Raw genomic sequence first — 12,189 nt, 5'->3', positions numbered from 1 at the left:
CTACAAAAAAGCGAGTGCGGCTGCCGAGGCTGCCGAGGCCCTCAATAGGCTATAATAAGGGGGTCCCGGCGCCAATTACAACTTTGTTCCTTTCGGTGTAGAGATAGAGACCCTCGGTCCGTGGGGCCTGGGAGCTCAGAGCTTCTTTACGGATTTGCCCAAACGGCTGGTTGATGTTACTGGGGTCAAAAGAGCTGGCAGCTACCTCGCTCAACGAATAAGCGTTGCAATTCAGCGAGGAAATGCTGCCAGTATCTTTGGCACTATGCCCCAGAGACCCTCTTTAGATATAGATTTTTAGTTTTTAATTAGTTTAAGTTTCTATTGTACCCACATTGTTTGTTTGTATTGTATTTACATTTTACTCTAATAAGTTGTTAACTGAAAACGTAATAAAAAGGATGAAAGAAAATGAAACATATTGATTTGTATATTCTCGTTTAATTTCTAGAACTCATGAGGTAAACAACACTAATCTATTTTCCATACCAATAGTTCTGTAATCTCAAACAAACTTCTAAACAAAGATATTCGGAATACATTCGGATACTACATACAAATACACAAACTCAATTTTGTACGAAACTTTTATCAATTTAAATACTCTAGCAACACTCCTGTCTCGTTTTTGTGCAATAATATTTTAAAAGAAATAATATTTTTAAAGTATACTCACTAAATTTAAAGCTACGTATACTAAAATACATAAATACGCGATTAAATTATTTTTAAGTGTTTATGAGAGATGAAAACCTTAAAAGTGTTGAAATAAAAACATTAAATGTAAAATTAGATAACAAAACAAGAAGAATAACAACCAATAATGTGAGAAATCATATTTTAATTGCAAATAATTGTGACTATTTAGCTGCCAATGCCTATAAAAATAAAGAATGAGAAAAATAAATCCAAATTAAAGTAATCAAAGTTTTACGATTGAAAGGTAACTTAAATATTTTTTGTCCAATTACATAGTCATCAGTTTAAAACATGACTACTTATTTTATGGCACGGAATCGATAGACATAATGAATTAAATGAAAGACATTTACTGTGATATAATTAGGTAAAGACCATGACAACATAAAGATGAATAGGTACAATCTGCAAAAATGAAAATACCCATTTACACATTACATACAAAATACCTATTAACATAAGGGCTAGTACAATTTAGCATATGAATTTACAATTGTTTTTTTTTGTAACTATCTGACTTGATTGTGTTTGCAGGTGCTTTTGCTAAAGAATATAACTGTGGCCCTAGTGAAAAAGGGTACAAGTCTCTGGCAGCGCAGGTGTAAAGGGGTGTAAGTTCCACGTAACACTTATGCCCTTATACACCTAAACTGCCAGAGACTTGTACCCTTTTTCACTAGGGCCACAAAATAATTTATTTATATATTAAATAAACTACAATGTTTGAACGTTAAGAACAGTTTTTAATAAATATTATGAACAATATTTCATTTGTGTAAATGGGCAATGTGCGAAGAAATGATATAGGAACAACGTGAGAGAGCTTACACTAAAAAATACTGATACAAGCTAGGTATAGGATTCAAACTGGTTTGGTCTTAATACTGTCGTTAAAAATCGCAGTTTACACTTTTATTTGACTACTCTTTTTAACGACTGGAACCGTTCTAATTCTACAAAGGAATGAATATTAAGGGACTTACGCAAAAGTTACTAAGTGGTATAGGCACCATTATAGTTAAAGAAGATATAATACTTATAGTATTTTACTATGCACCCTCATACCAGTTCTAGAAATATATCAGAATGCTGTAAGCGATCCTTGGTAGTTTATACTCAACACTGATGCTTATACTTTTGGTGTTGGTGCAGTAACTTTTGCGATATACACCTATATACCGGGAATAATAAAGGAATGCAAAAGGTGATTTCTGAAGGACACTTCTGACTAATTTAATACTGATTTAAATTAATTTCAGCGATTATTACTAAAATATTTGTATGAATATGGCATTTTATGGCTACCTCACGAATCACAAACGTTAGCACTTGATTCATATCTGTACAGATCCAATTTTTTATACTTACTATACCAATATATTTTTTATTAACAATGATTTTTAATATACTCTAAATTCTTATTTACATTGTTTATAAAATTGACGATTTTTAAATATTTTTTGTTAAGTTATAATTTTCGAGTTAACCTATAGCGGTACTTTTGACAGCAAATTTTGTAATTTAGTACGATTTGTACTCTGTCAGTTACCACGGTATTGTCACGTTAGGTTTCAGGCACAATGGCGTTCAACCAAAATTAATGCCTTACTTTAGAATTTTACGAAGCCTAAATTAATAATACTATTCGTAAAAATGTCTTTTCTTGGGATAGTAATAAATATATAATTTTATATAAACTATCATCTAAGATTGGTCGGGATTTAGGAAAATACACACTTTAAATATATCATGCAATTTTGTAACTATTTTAGAATTTTATCACCTCTAAAACCGTTTTTGCATACACATTTTGTAGAATAAAATTTTAAATACGTGCCCTATTCCACAAAAAGGCGTGAATGCATAAATTGTCTCTAAAATGCAATTTTCCAGTTTAAATAGACTAACTCAAATCTTCAAACCCTGTTCTATCATTTAAATTGTTCTCACACTACGATTTCTATTTAATAGAATAAATACAGTTAAATTAATAATATTTTTTTATATATTTACGCCTCTTCTACTAGTGGAATAGGCTTTGCTTATATTACAAAATCTAAAAATCTGAATAGTGTTAATTTAATTTGGCACTTTTTTGCCACTAAATCCGTTCAAAGCGTCTAAGGCACTATTTTGAGGGACAAACACACTTTACAATCAAACCTTTTCAAAATTATTGCTCTCGTTTAGACAAAGTCAATCTTTAGATATAAAATGACAATTTTATATGCAACACACATGCAGTTTCCGTCAATGTCCATATTCAAAACACAGTAACACGTTTATTAAGTGTTTTGTTTACAAATCATGTTTGTAAGTCATATCAAATCCTTAATCTAGTTTCACTATACTCGTCCAGTCCAATCTGGACTTTAACTTTGAGCCATAAGGTCACGATTCAGCTGGTGGCGCTCTTGCATAGCCTCTGGATACTTATATTTTTGAAAACCTTTATCCAGTTCATAAAGGCCAGTCTGAATTAGACTTTATCCTCTCCATCATAGGGTCGCTAGTCAGTTGGTGGCGCTGGTGGACGGGCCGAGGTTGGCCTCCTGGTGCTTGTACTTGTGTGACGTCATCTGAGAGAGGCCTAGCACGGCGAAGCCGCATTGCAGGCAGTGGTAGTGGGTTTGCTTCTTGCTGTGGATACATTGAGGCTCGTAGCCGCATGCTAGAACAAAAATAAAGTTTTATTAGGAAAAGCATTTTATAACAAGTTATTGCAATCTGTAAACCTTGCTTTTAATTTCAAATGGAGCGCGTAAATTCTGTATTTCAATGATCTGATTGCAATCATGAAAAAAACCTTCCAAGATTTACCTTTGATTTAAATATAGGAAAGTATTTTACACAAAAAAAAGATAGACAAAAGTGCACACTTTAAACACTTTTCATTATTTTATGGCGATACTTTAAACATTAGAAAATTATAGAAAAAAGAAAATATTTTTGCTATTTTTTCAGTGCTTAAAGGCAATGAGAATTTAAGATTATATTGATGGCACTTAACTGGATAAACTTGAAGATTTCTATTAACTAGTATTAACTACAACATTACAGATCTATACGAACTGTGTTAGGTTGAGGGAGTTATATAAGTCTAGAAGAAGGACGGATGGAACTTACCTTTACTGGGCGGGAATTTCTCGAAGCCAGCGGCCTGGATGCTGTCCAGCTTCTGGTGTTGCCGGCGATGGGCGACCACCTTGTTGGTGTCCGTGCACACGAAGTCGCACTTGAGGCAGTGGAAGTGGGAGGCCTTGTTCTGGCCTGTTCCTGACAGGAAGCATAAAGTTAGCATGACGGAATAAGATTTGAGAAAGGAACTGTCGGTATTTTACAAAAAGCAAGCGAGGCTATTATAGATGCTGGTGCAAAACCAGCCTGAAATGATATTGTTAATTCAGATTTTACATTCTCAAAATGCCTCATATTGGTTCCTTAAAAAAACTACCAATATTTATTGATACTATTCTAACATGTAACACTTTATAAAAAAAATGATTTGAAGACTACCCTTCTCGTAAAATAAACCTAATTGTGAACTTGAAGTTTAACAAGTGTAACTACAGATGTCCAAGTTGCGGAAAATATGAAAAGTATTCGGAAATTTCAAGAAAATTTTATAAGAAAATGGATAATTTAGACCCCTATACAAATGTATAAAAAGAATAGTTATATAGATAATTAAAAATAACATAATTACCGAAAGTAGACGCGTGCGGACAGTCCGGCCGCTGACAGTACACGTTGGCTCGGTATTGTTGGAAGTCTCCGCCCATCAACGTGTCCAGTCTGAAAAAATTAATTATTTATTAAATAAAAATAAAATCTAAGTAACAGACATCATTCTGTTTCGGGCTTTGCGACACCTGGTAATTGATTTCCACAATAGTATGACTAGGGACGCTGTATCTTAAGGTATTTTAATAAAAGTAAACAAACAATTTGTACATTTTCGGGAAGTTATAACATTTACTGGTCAACCAACCACATACAAAACCGCCTGGATCTGTGACTGAAAGACCTGACTTTAACCTACATTATTTGATCATGTTATGTTTTTATCTACTCTCACCTGGCTTAGGAAGCCATTTTAGGGTAGATTTTGTTTACTTTTATTTAAATACCTAAAGGTACAGAGTATAGTCAGAACATATATGTACAGAAGAGACAAGATAATCACAACGGTGGACATGATTGAAGTCATATAATTATAGAAAAGTCTACACAAAGCTAGTAAAATAGATCAACACAGTGAGCAAATCCTTTTTATTTGTAAGAGGTGTGTGTCATATTAGTCTCAGTACAGTGTAGTTTTTTATCCATTGTTATTTTGAAAATATCGCAAGATTTTAAGAAGCTTACCTTTCATGTCGCGCGGTGTGTTGCACGAATCTGGTTTTATCACAGAACGAGTAGCCGCAGTCTTTGCGGGTGCAGTGGAAGTGGGTTTGGTGCTCCCTGTTAAAATTAAAAGTAAGTCAAAGATACAAAAGTAATAATACCCGGGCCCGGGTGTCTTTAAAATACGTCCAAATGGGAGGTATGGGCATTGTGAATGTTATCTCGCTTTGTGTGGTAGGGCACAGCACAGCGGATGTCATTCCAGATCTAGAGCAGAGCCCAACTGGGGAAGTAATTCCACCTAACAGACAACCGCAGCCAAATAACACTAGACCCTATTCATAGTGTTGTGTTCCTGTCGGTGAGTAAGGTTGCCAGAGCTCAACGACGGTGTGGAATGTTAGGGTCGGCAACGCGCATGTTACTCCTCTGGAGTTGCAGGCGTCCACAGGCTACGGAGTCTGATTACCATCAGGCGGGACGTATGCTTGTTTGCCACCGACGTATTATAAAAAAAATAAGTTCCCAATAAATTGGCTAGGCATCCAGGGGTAGAAAAAGGGATGAAGAGAGATATGGCAGTGTTAAGTACCTGTATCCACAATGCTGATAAGCACAGTCTTCGTTGAATCGGAACCGCAGGTAGCCCTCGGGGATGGGCTCGTCCTTCAGCACCCGCATGTGGGGCCCCCTAGTGGTGTGTGTACGTCTCCTGAAAATATTCATCATTAGGTATTAGTAAGCAAAGAACAGCGTCTGTTTGCCTCTTCACGTTTAAACGGCTAACATCTCATGTAGGACAAGGGTAGCTCTTATCAATCATCATCATTCCACGCAGGTAAAAACGCGGGCAGAAGTTAGTTGTAATAGTAGGAAAAGTCGTATATTGAATTAAAGCTCAATATTGTATTGTATGTCAATTAAACCATTAAAAGCGACTGGTAAATGGAACATAAGTTCCGAAAAATTGCAATGAGTTTTTCAAACCCCGGCTCGTACATTGGTTTGAATCCGCGACCCTCGGGCAAGCCGTATGCTCTTACGGCTAGGCCACCAGCGCTTCCACGGCCAAGGAAATTATTCGAAAAAATAAATAATCGGCACACGAGAGGGTAAGCACCGCTGAGAGATAATTCTGAATATACTACTTACGTTTTTGCAATCATCTCAGCCTCTTTGTCCATGCCAGGTGGCATGCCGTGACCTTGTAACAGGCTCTGTTCTAAGAGTAACTCTGGTGGGTACAGCATCGTCGGGTACAGTGGGAAGGGAGAACCACTGGAAAAGAAATTAAAACATTGATTTCTGTACTAACTTGGCATTTGTAGCTAGAATCGTAGATAGTTGATAGTTGCATGCAATTGTTTACGCAGGGGTCAAACATCTATGCACAATGCACATTATGTATACAGAATGATTTCGGGGTCGTTGAGCAAGAGAAAAAGACATCATACAGAATTCAAAGATGAGCCATTAGGCTCTAATAATAATGCTAGTTATTTATTATCACCAATAATGATGATTATTTTTCAGATGACAAGGAGAAAAAATAACATTTCTACATAAAATTTGGTCACCCTACTCAATGTGACGTCTTGTAGCTTTCCATAGCGTATATCAACAGTCATAGGGTGACCAATGACCATGATTACTTAGTATAAGATTAATTTTACTTGAAAAATAAGAAAAAATAAACGAATTATCTTTTAATCAAATACTACCATGTGATAATGTGAATCATCATTTCCAGAGTTAGAAAAAGTGGTTCTGGATCACCTTCATTCACCCAAACCTAAAGGTACTGGGTCGTGACTCAGCACCTTTATGTTTGGATGAATCTACTTCTTTGATATGAAGGCGTCATTTACCTCCGAAGTTTTTTTTTGTTCTCAATCCTTTTTATTAAAATAGCATTTCATTTATTAAGAAATGGTCACTACGCAAAACAATTAGAGCGTTTTGATTTCGACTTTTGACTGTAATATTAAAATTTCCAGGTGCTCACCCCTGCGAGAAGAGTGCTACTTGCGCCAGCCCCGGCAGCCCGGCCAGCGAGGCCGTGTACTGTTGCTGCATCTTCAGCTGCTCCTGCAGGCTGCCCTTCCGGCCGCCGGACAGGTACTGCTGGAGGAGCAGGCTTTGGACGGCTTGAACCTGAAATTCAAGACAATGCTCGATAAATGAAAAAACCGTACTACTACATACACGTGTAGTACTTAGTTTTAAATGTATGCAAGTAAAGCAGTTAATGTCAATATTTCTCAAAATCGGTTGCTGAATTAATGAGAGCATTTTGGTTATGTCATTACTCAGCTGAATTGCTTATTGACGGAACAAACCAAAGCATTGTGATTTTGTCCAAAAGCCTTTAAAATTATGATGTCTGATTTAAAGTCAATTTGGATTTTAATTGGAGCGTGTGGTGGAGTTACACCTAGGGCAAACTGACCAAATGTGTTACAATAAATACAGCAAACAAAGTAAAAAATAAAATCAGACTTGTGGAAATTACAATCGCAATGTTTTCAAGGTATCACCTTGGTATTTAAAAATAATAATATAAAAAAGTCATGTAGAGAAAGAGAGAGAGAGAGAAAGAGAGTAGTACATACCTGTTCGGCTGGATTTGGTGGTCTGTGGCCAGGTGATGGCACTTGACTAGTTCCTGATGACGATGCCGTTGATGGCAAAATCGAAATCTCAGGATATTCCCTTTCCAAGGTTTCCTGTCAAAAATTATTATATTAGTACCGTGACATAATACTTAAGCACACAAACGAATGTTGCAAGTTTAACACTTATGAATCAGAGAACAGATAACAGTAGCTTGAAAAGATTTGTTAAACTGACTTGTCTAAATAAATTTAAATCTATGTAAAATCCATGGGAAAAAATGGATAATCCTCACTTTAGATACCTTAGTAGCAGCCAGACCAGCGGGTCCAACGTCCATAGCATTACTATGTTTCTTCACCATATGACTGAATAACACCTTCAGATCGACATATGGCTGATTGCAGTGAGGACAGTGATAATGCAGATTCATTCCTCCAGCATTCTTGTTAAGAGGACAAGCTTGGTCATGACACGAAGGCGGGATCGTTGGCCCAGACTTTGTGGCATCGAAAGGTTTCTTATCATAGTCCATACGGAGCTTGAGGTCTTTTGATGGGGAAGCGTCGTAGATGCTGCGCGGTGAAGACGTGTTGCTTCTGAGGTGAGACGATGGATAGAAGGTTCCCGTCGCTTTTACTACTGGAAACAATGAATTATATATTACAATACTGTCATGGACTCTCAATGCTTAAATAGTACCAAATGAAGTGCAAAATTTCATGTAAGATTCAAAAACCCAAAAAGCCCATTTGGATTTTAGGGGTCAATTTTAAAATCATTTTATAATGATAAGTTTAAGGAAGAACACTCACCCGAAATGTTATCTTGTTCTCTATCAAATTCACTTTTAATCGAGAAATTTGTGGGAGTATACGATTCATTAGATTCTTTCATAGAAACTACGCTGTCTACTGAAGCTCGTTCTTTTAAAGAATAATCTTTCACTTCCTCAAAAGGTCTGTCCTGTTCTGTTTCACTCTTGATAACCGGAGTTCCTCTTCCGTGCTTATGAGTAGCCAAGGCCGAGTATTGAGTCAAAATTGCAGGGCAATTGTTCCCTTGAGCACAATGGAAGTGATTGCGAAGTTGGTTCTTAAAGCAGCTCTTTCCACCACAGTGGTCGAAGGAAGCGAAGTAATCGAAGCCATCTAATAGAGGGCTGATAGAGTGAGATTCTCTCATATGCGTTTCCATGATGATATGTGTTTCCCCAGCAAAACTGCAGTTGAAGCAGTGGAAATGGAGTCTCGTCATTCTTAGTTGACAGTTAGGGTATGACTGTGAGCAGGCATCGGGTGTTGTGAAGACTTCAAAATGTTGGAATTTGATGCGCTGGAAATAAATAAATTAGAAGTTAGGATCACCTTTAGAAATGTATTAAAAAATTCTTCGTTACAAACTAAAATAATTTGATTTCTTCCCTTATGTAAGGATACTAAGGACGCCCATGATGCTGGCGGTCAATGCCATTGTGCGATAGAGATAGGAAATGGTGTCTCAATGTAGAAATACTTACCGGAAACTCTTCAACTGTAGTTATAACAGGAGCTTGAGGGACGGGTGGTAGAGGTAGTTGATTGCTCTTTGGCAGTTTGAATGATGTAAATATCGCTTGAGGAGTCACCTACAAACACAAACACAATTTTAGTATAGAATAGAATAGAATATTTTTTATTCGTAGACACAAACAAGACACATTAAATTACATGATATAACAAAAACAAAGGAAGTATAAAGTGCCACGAAATGGCCTCATCTCAGCATGTTGCTGGTGGCTTCCAGCACTGATCTTCCGATGAGACCATCAAGTGCGGTACAGTATACAGTAGCGCTATTTAATTTCCAAGTTTTATGAAGTTCATTCAGTCACAAAATAGTCTTGTTCCGATACTATACTTACATTGTCAGTCCAAACTTCAACCACCCTATTCTTAGGTGGCCTTCCTCGCTTCCTACTGAACATCTCATCTAGTGAGCTTGATGGATTGACTTGTTGAGGAACTAGCCCGTGATTGGGTCCGAGATTAAGCTGAGCTTGCAAATTCGGATTCAGCTGCGACGTCAGACTTGGCGTCATTTGAGCCAGCTGTGCCAAGTTCGGAGGAAGATTGGGTATGTTCGGCACTTGGCCGAGCTGAGCTGCCATGTTCGGGTGCAACTGGGCTGAGAGCTGCGGCGTGAAGTTGGGAGCGAATCTCGCCGCTAAATTGGGAGACATAGGGCTCAGGATTGCGTGCTGACGATGGTGCTCCAACCGTCTGAATGGATGTTCTTCTGATGAGAGAATAACTGCTCCGCAATTTTCCTGAAAAATAAATCATATCAGTCTTAACTCTTAGGATTTCTTGTAATGATACTAATTTTATATCATTTTGTTTTAAGAACTGATGGAAAATATTAATGTAACTTACCCAAGTGCAATGATAGTGTGTAATGTCCCTGATATGTTGGCATGCGGAGTTGGAGCAAGGATTATTCCTCGAATAGGTCATGAAGTAGGCTTCAGTCACTTGGTTCTGTTGTTCATGTTCCATTGCGTGTTTCACCATAGTATTATGACAGCTGTAAAGATTGTTATATTAATAATTTAATTCTATCAGGGTCTTCCGATTCGAGCGCCATCTTGATAGTTAGCCTTGTGATTAATTCCTTTGTTTTTTGCTCATTAATATTGTTCAAAGTATAATATCGATAGCTTATTATCAGTAAACTAATGTGGTAATGTGCAGTGAATGGAGAATTAATCTTGAAACGCACACATTTTAGAGTGAACGGCCGGTAGTCCATATGCTACTTGTAAAATCCAGCTATCGCTTTACAAGAGCTAATAAAGTCACCGTACACAGCAATACCAACCACCAATTACCATACAATTTTAGTCTTATTTAAAAATATCTTGATACTGGCGAAATAGCTGGAGCCATAATTTTAAAAGATTGAATAATTTTATCAGGTTAATAAATCTTCTTTTATATTCATTCTTCTTAGAATAATCATAGAGTTATATTTTTGAAACATTTAAATAAACAAACCTGTGAGCCATCTTGCAGTTTTCTGCCAAGCAATGATAGTGCTTGTTAAAGGCACTGCATTTGCCGCATTTGTCTTCTGCTTCCGTCCCTCCGTTGAAAGTTTCTATGTATTTACGAGAAACCTCTTCCACTAAAGCTGGGTTCTGTAAAAAGAAGCAATAGATTTAATTTTACAGAACTCGGTTTTTGTGGTTATACCCGATTTGTGAGATTAGGAAAGTTTAGTAACTAAATGAATCCTTTGCTGATACTTACGAATGGATAAGGATAGTCCGAGTCCACCATTGAGTTGGACATATCATCATCAATATGCAGATTAGCCCCAGGGGAATACATGCTGAGGTCAGCCCCTTGCTGCATTAACGCGCTTTGAATCACGGATGTCGGTAGCCTGTGGAAAACACATAGTTTTTGATTGGCTGCTCAGCTCAGTTATTATGACTTATTTGTGGTTTACGTCGTGTATGAAAGTCGTTAATAATCTGTTAACTATGCCATTGATAGCAAAATATTTGAAAATTTCAAAAGACTTCTAGCAAAAAACTCACCCGAAACTCATCTCCTGCTCCTTTCGCTCATGTTTCCTCTTATGCGTGAAAATCTGACTGCTGGAGTGCAGCACGTAGTTGCAGTGCGGCCGTATGCAGTGGATGTGGTTGCAGGTGCGGCTGAAGCGGCAGTCGCGGTACGGGCAGGCCTCGTTTTTCATGTACTTCTTGAAGCCGTCTTTTGAGAGAGCTTCATCTTTGATGTGGTAAGTTTTGTGTTTTTCTGCGAGAGACGATTTGCTTGACTTAATATTTTATTCAATATACCATGTCATACTACGAGTCATTTCGTATATATATTTTTGATTTAGCCTTATTTAGTGCCCCACTATCTCTTCTTCTTTACGTTTTAATACACTATAGATACAAATAAATAGATACAAATCAATTTGGCATACAGAAATACGTGAGTGATACGGCATGTAATATGTCTGGAATACATATTTGATTACAGCCTCCATATAGAGATTTAAATACAAAATTTAAAAGCTGCACATACTAAAAAGAGAGACACTTTTGTCTCGCACCACTTACCCATATCAGCTTTATTCTTAAAAGTATACGTGCAGCCAGGCCGCCGGCAGTGGAAGTGCGTGGTCCTCTGACCAGCGAACACACAGTGGGGAGCCGCGCAGCTCTCAGTGGCTCTGAACCGCTGGAAACCTTCCTGAAGGATGGCAGAATCCTTGCGGTGGTAATTGGCATGCATTTGCACGTCTGACGTAGAGATGTACACCTGGAATGGATATGGATGAAGATTAAATATTGCACTAACGCAGAGAGCTTTTCTTCTTCTTAAAACTCCGTCAGACAGTTCAAACCCCTGATTTGTATTTCTAAGATGCTCAATAGAGTTCTTTCTTTTGGTAGATGAGATAAAACAGACAGACGACGTTAAATGTGTTGCTGTATTTATGTCATTATTATCTCATTATACATATTACTGT

General features: G+C 37.2%; 1 protein-coding gene across 4 annotated transcripts in view; it reads right to left on the bottom strand.

Moving 5' to 3' along the window:
* Positions 1-421: 421 nt before the first annotated feature.
* Positions 422-12,189, bottom strand: part of LOC133530772 (uncharacterized) — a 106,356-nt gene continuing 94,588 nt past the window's right edge. For 2 of the 4 annotated variants that reach the window (XM_061868838.1, XM_061868839.1), the window contains 17 exons: positions 11,777-11,978; positions 11,243-11,465; positions 10,950-11,085; positions 10,695-10,837; positions 10,074-10,224; positions 9,563-9,967; positions 9,179-9,286; positions 8,475-8,994; positions 7,964-8,301; positions 7,659-7,772; positions 7,052-7,200; positions 6,199-6,324; positions 5,639-5,758; positions 5,068-5,163; positions 4,406-4,494; positions 3,826-3,975; positions 422-3,370 (listed from right to left, as the gene is read on the bottom strand). In XM_061868838.1, the coding sequence (XP_061724822.1) occupies positions 3,213-3,370; positions 3,826-3,975; positions 4,406-4,494; positions 5,068-5,163; positions 5,639-5,758; positions 6,199-6,324; positions 7,052-7,200; positions 7,659-7,772; positions 7,964-8,301; positions 8,475-8,994; positions 9,179-9,286; positions 9,563-9,967; positions 10,074-10,224; positions 10,695-10,837; positions 10,950-11,085; positions 11,243-11,465; positions 11,777-11,978 (3,228 nt within the window). In that variant the 3' untranslated portion in view covers positions 422-3,212. The remainder of the gene's footprint in view (positions 3,371-3,825; positions 3,976-4,405; positions 4,495-5,067; positions 5,164-5,638; positions 5,759-6,198; positions 6,325-7,051; positions 7,201-7,658; positions 7,773-7,963; positions 8,302-8,474; positions 8,995-9,178; positions 9,287-9,562; positions 9,968-10,073; positions 10,225-10,694; positions 10,838-10,949; positions 11,086-11,242; positions 11,466-11,776; positions 11,979-12,189) is intronic. The other 2 variants (XM_061868841.1, XM_061868840.1) reach the window with 2 other exon arrangements.

Source organism: Cydia pomonella, chromosome 23 (assembly GCF_033807575.1).
Source record: "Cydia pomonella isolate Wapato2018A chromosome 23, ilCydPomo1, whole genome shotgun sequence".
NCBI classification, from domain to species: Eukaryota; Metazoa; Arthropoda; class Insecta; order Lepidoptera; family Tortricidae; genus Cydia; species Cydia pomonella.
Note: the sequence above shows the minus strand (reverse complement) of the source record. Positions and strands in the feature narration are given on the sequence as shown.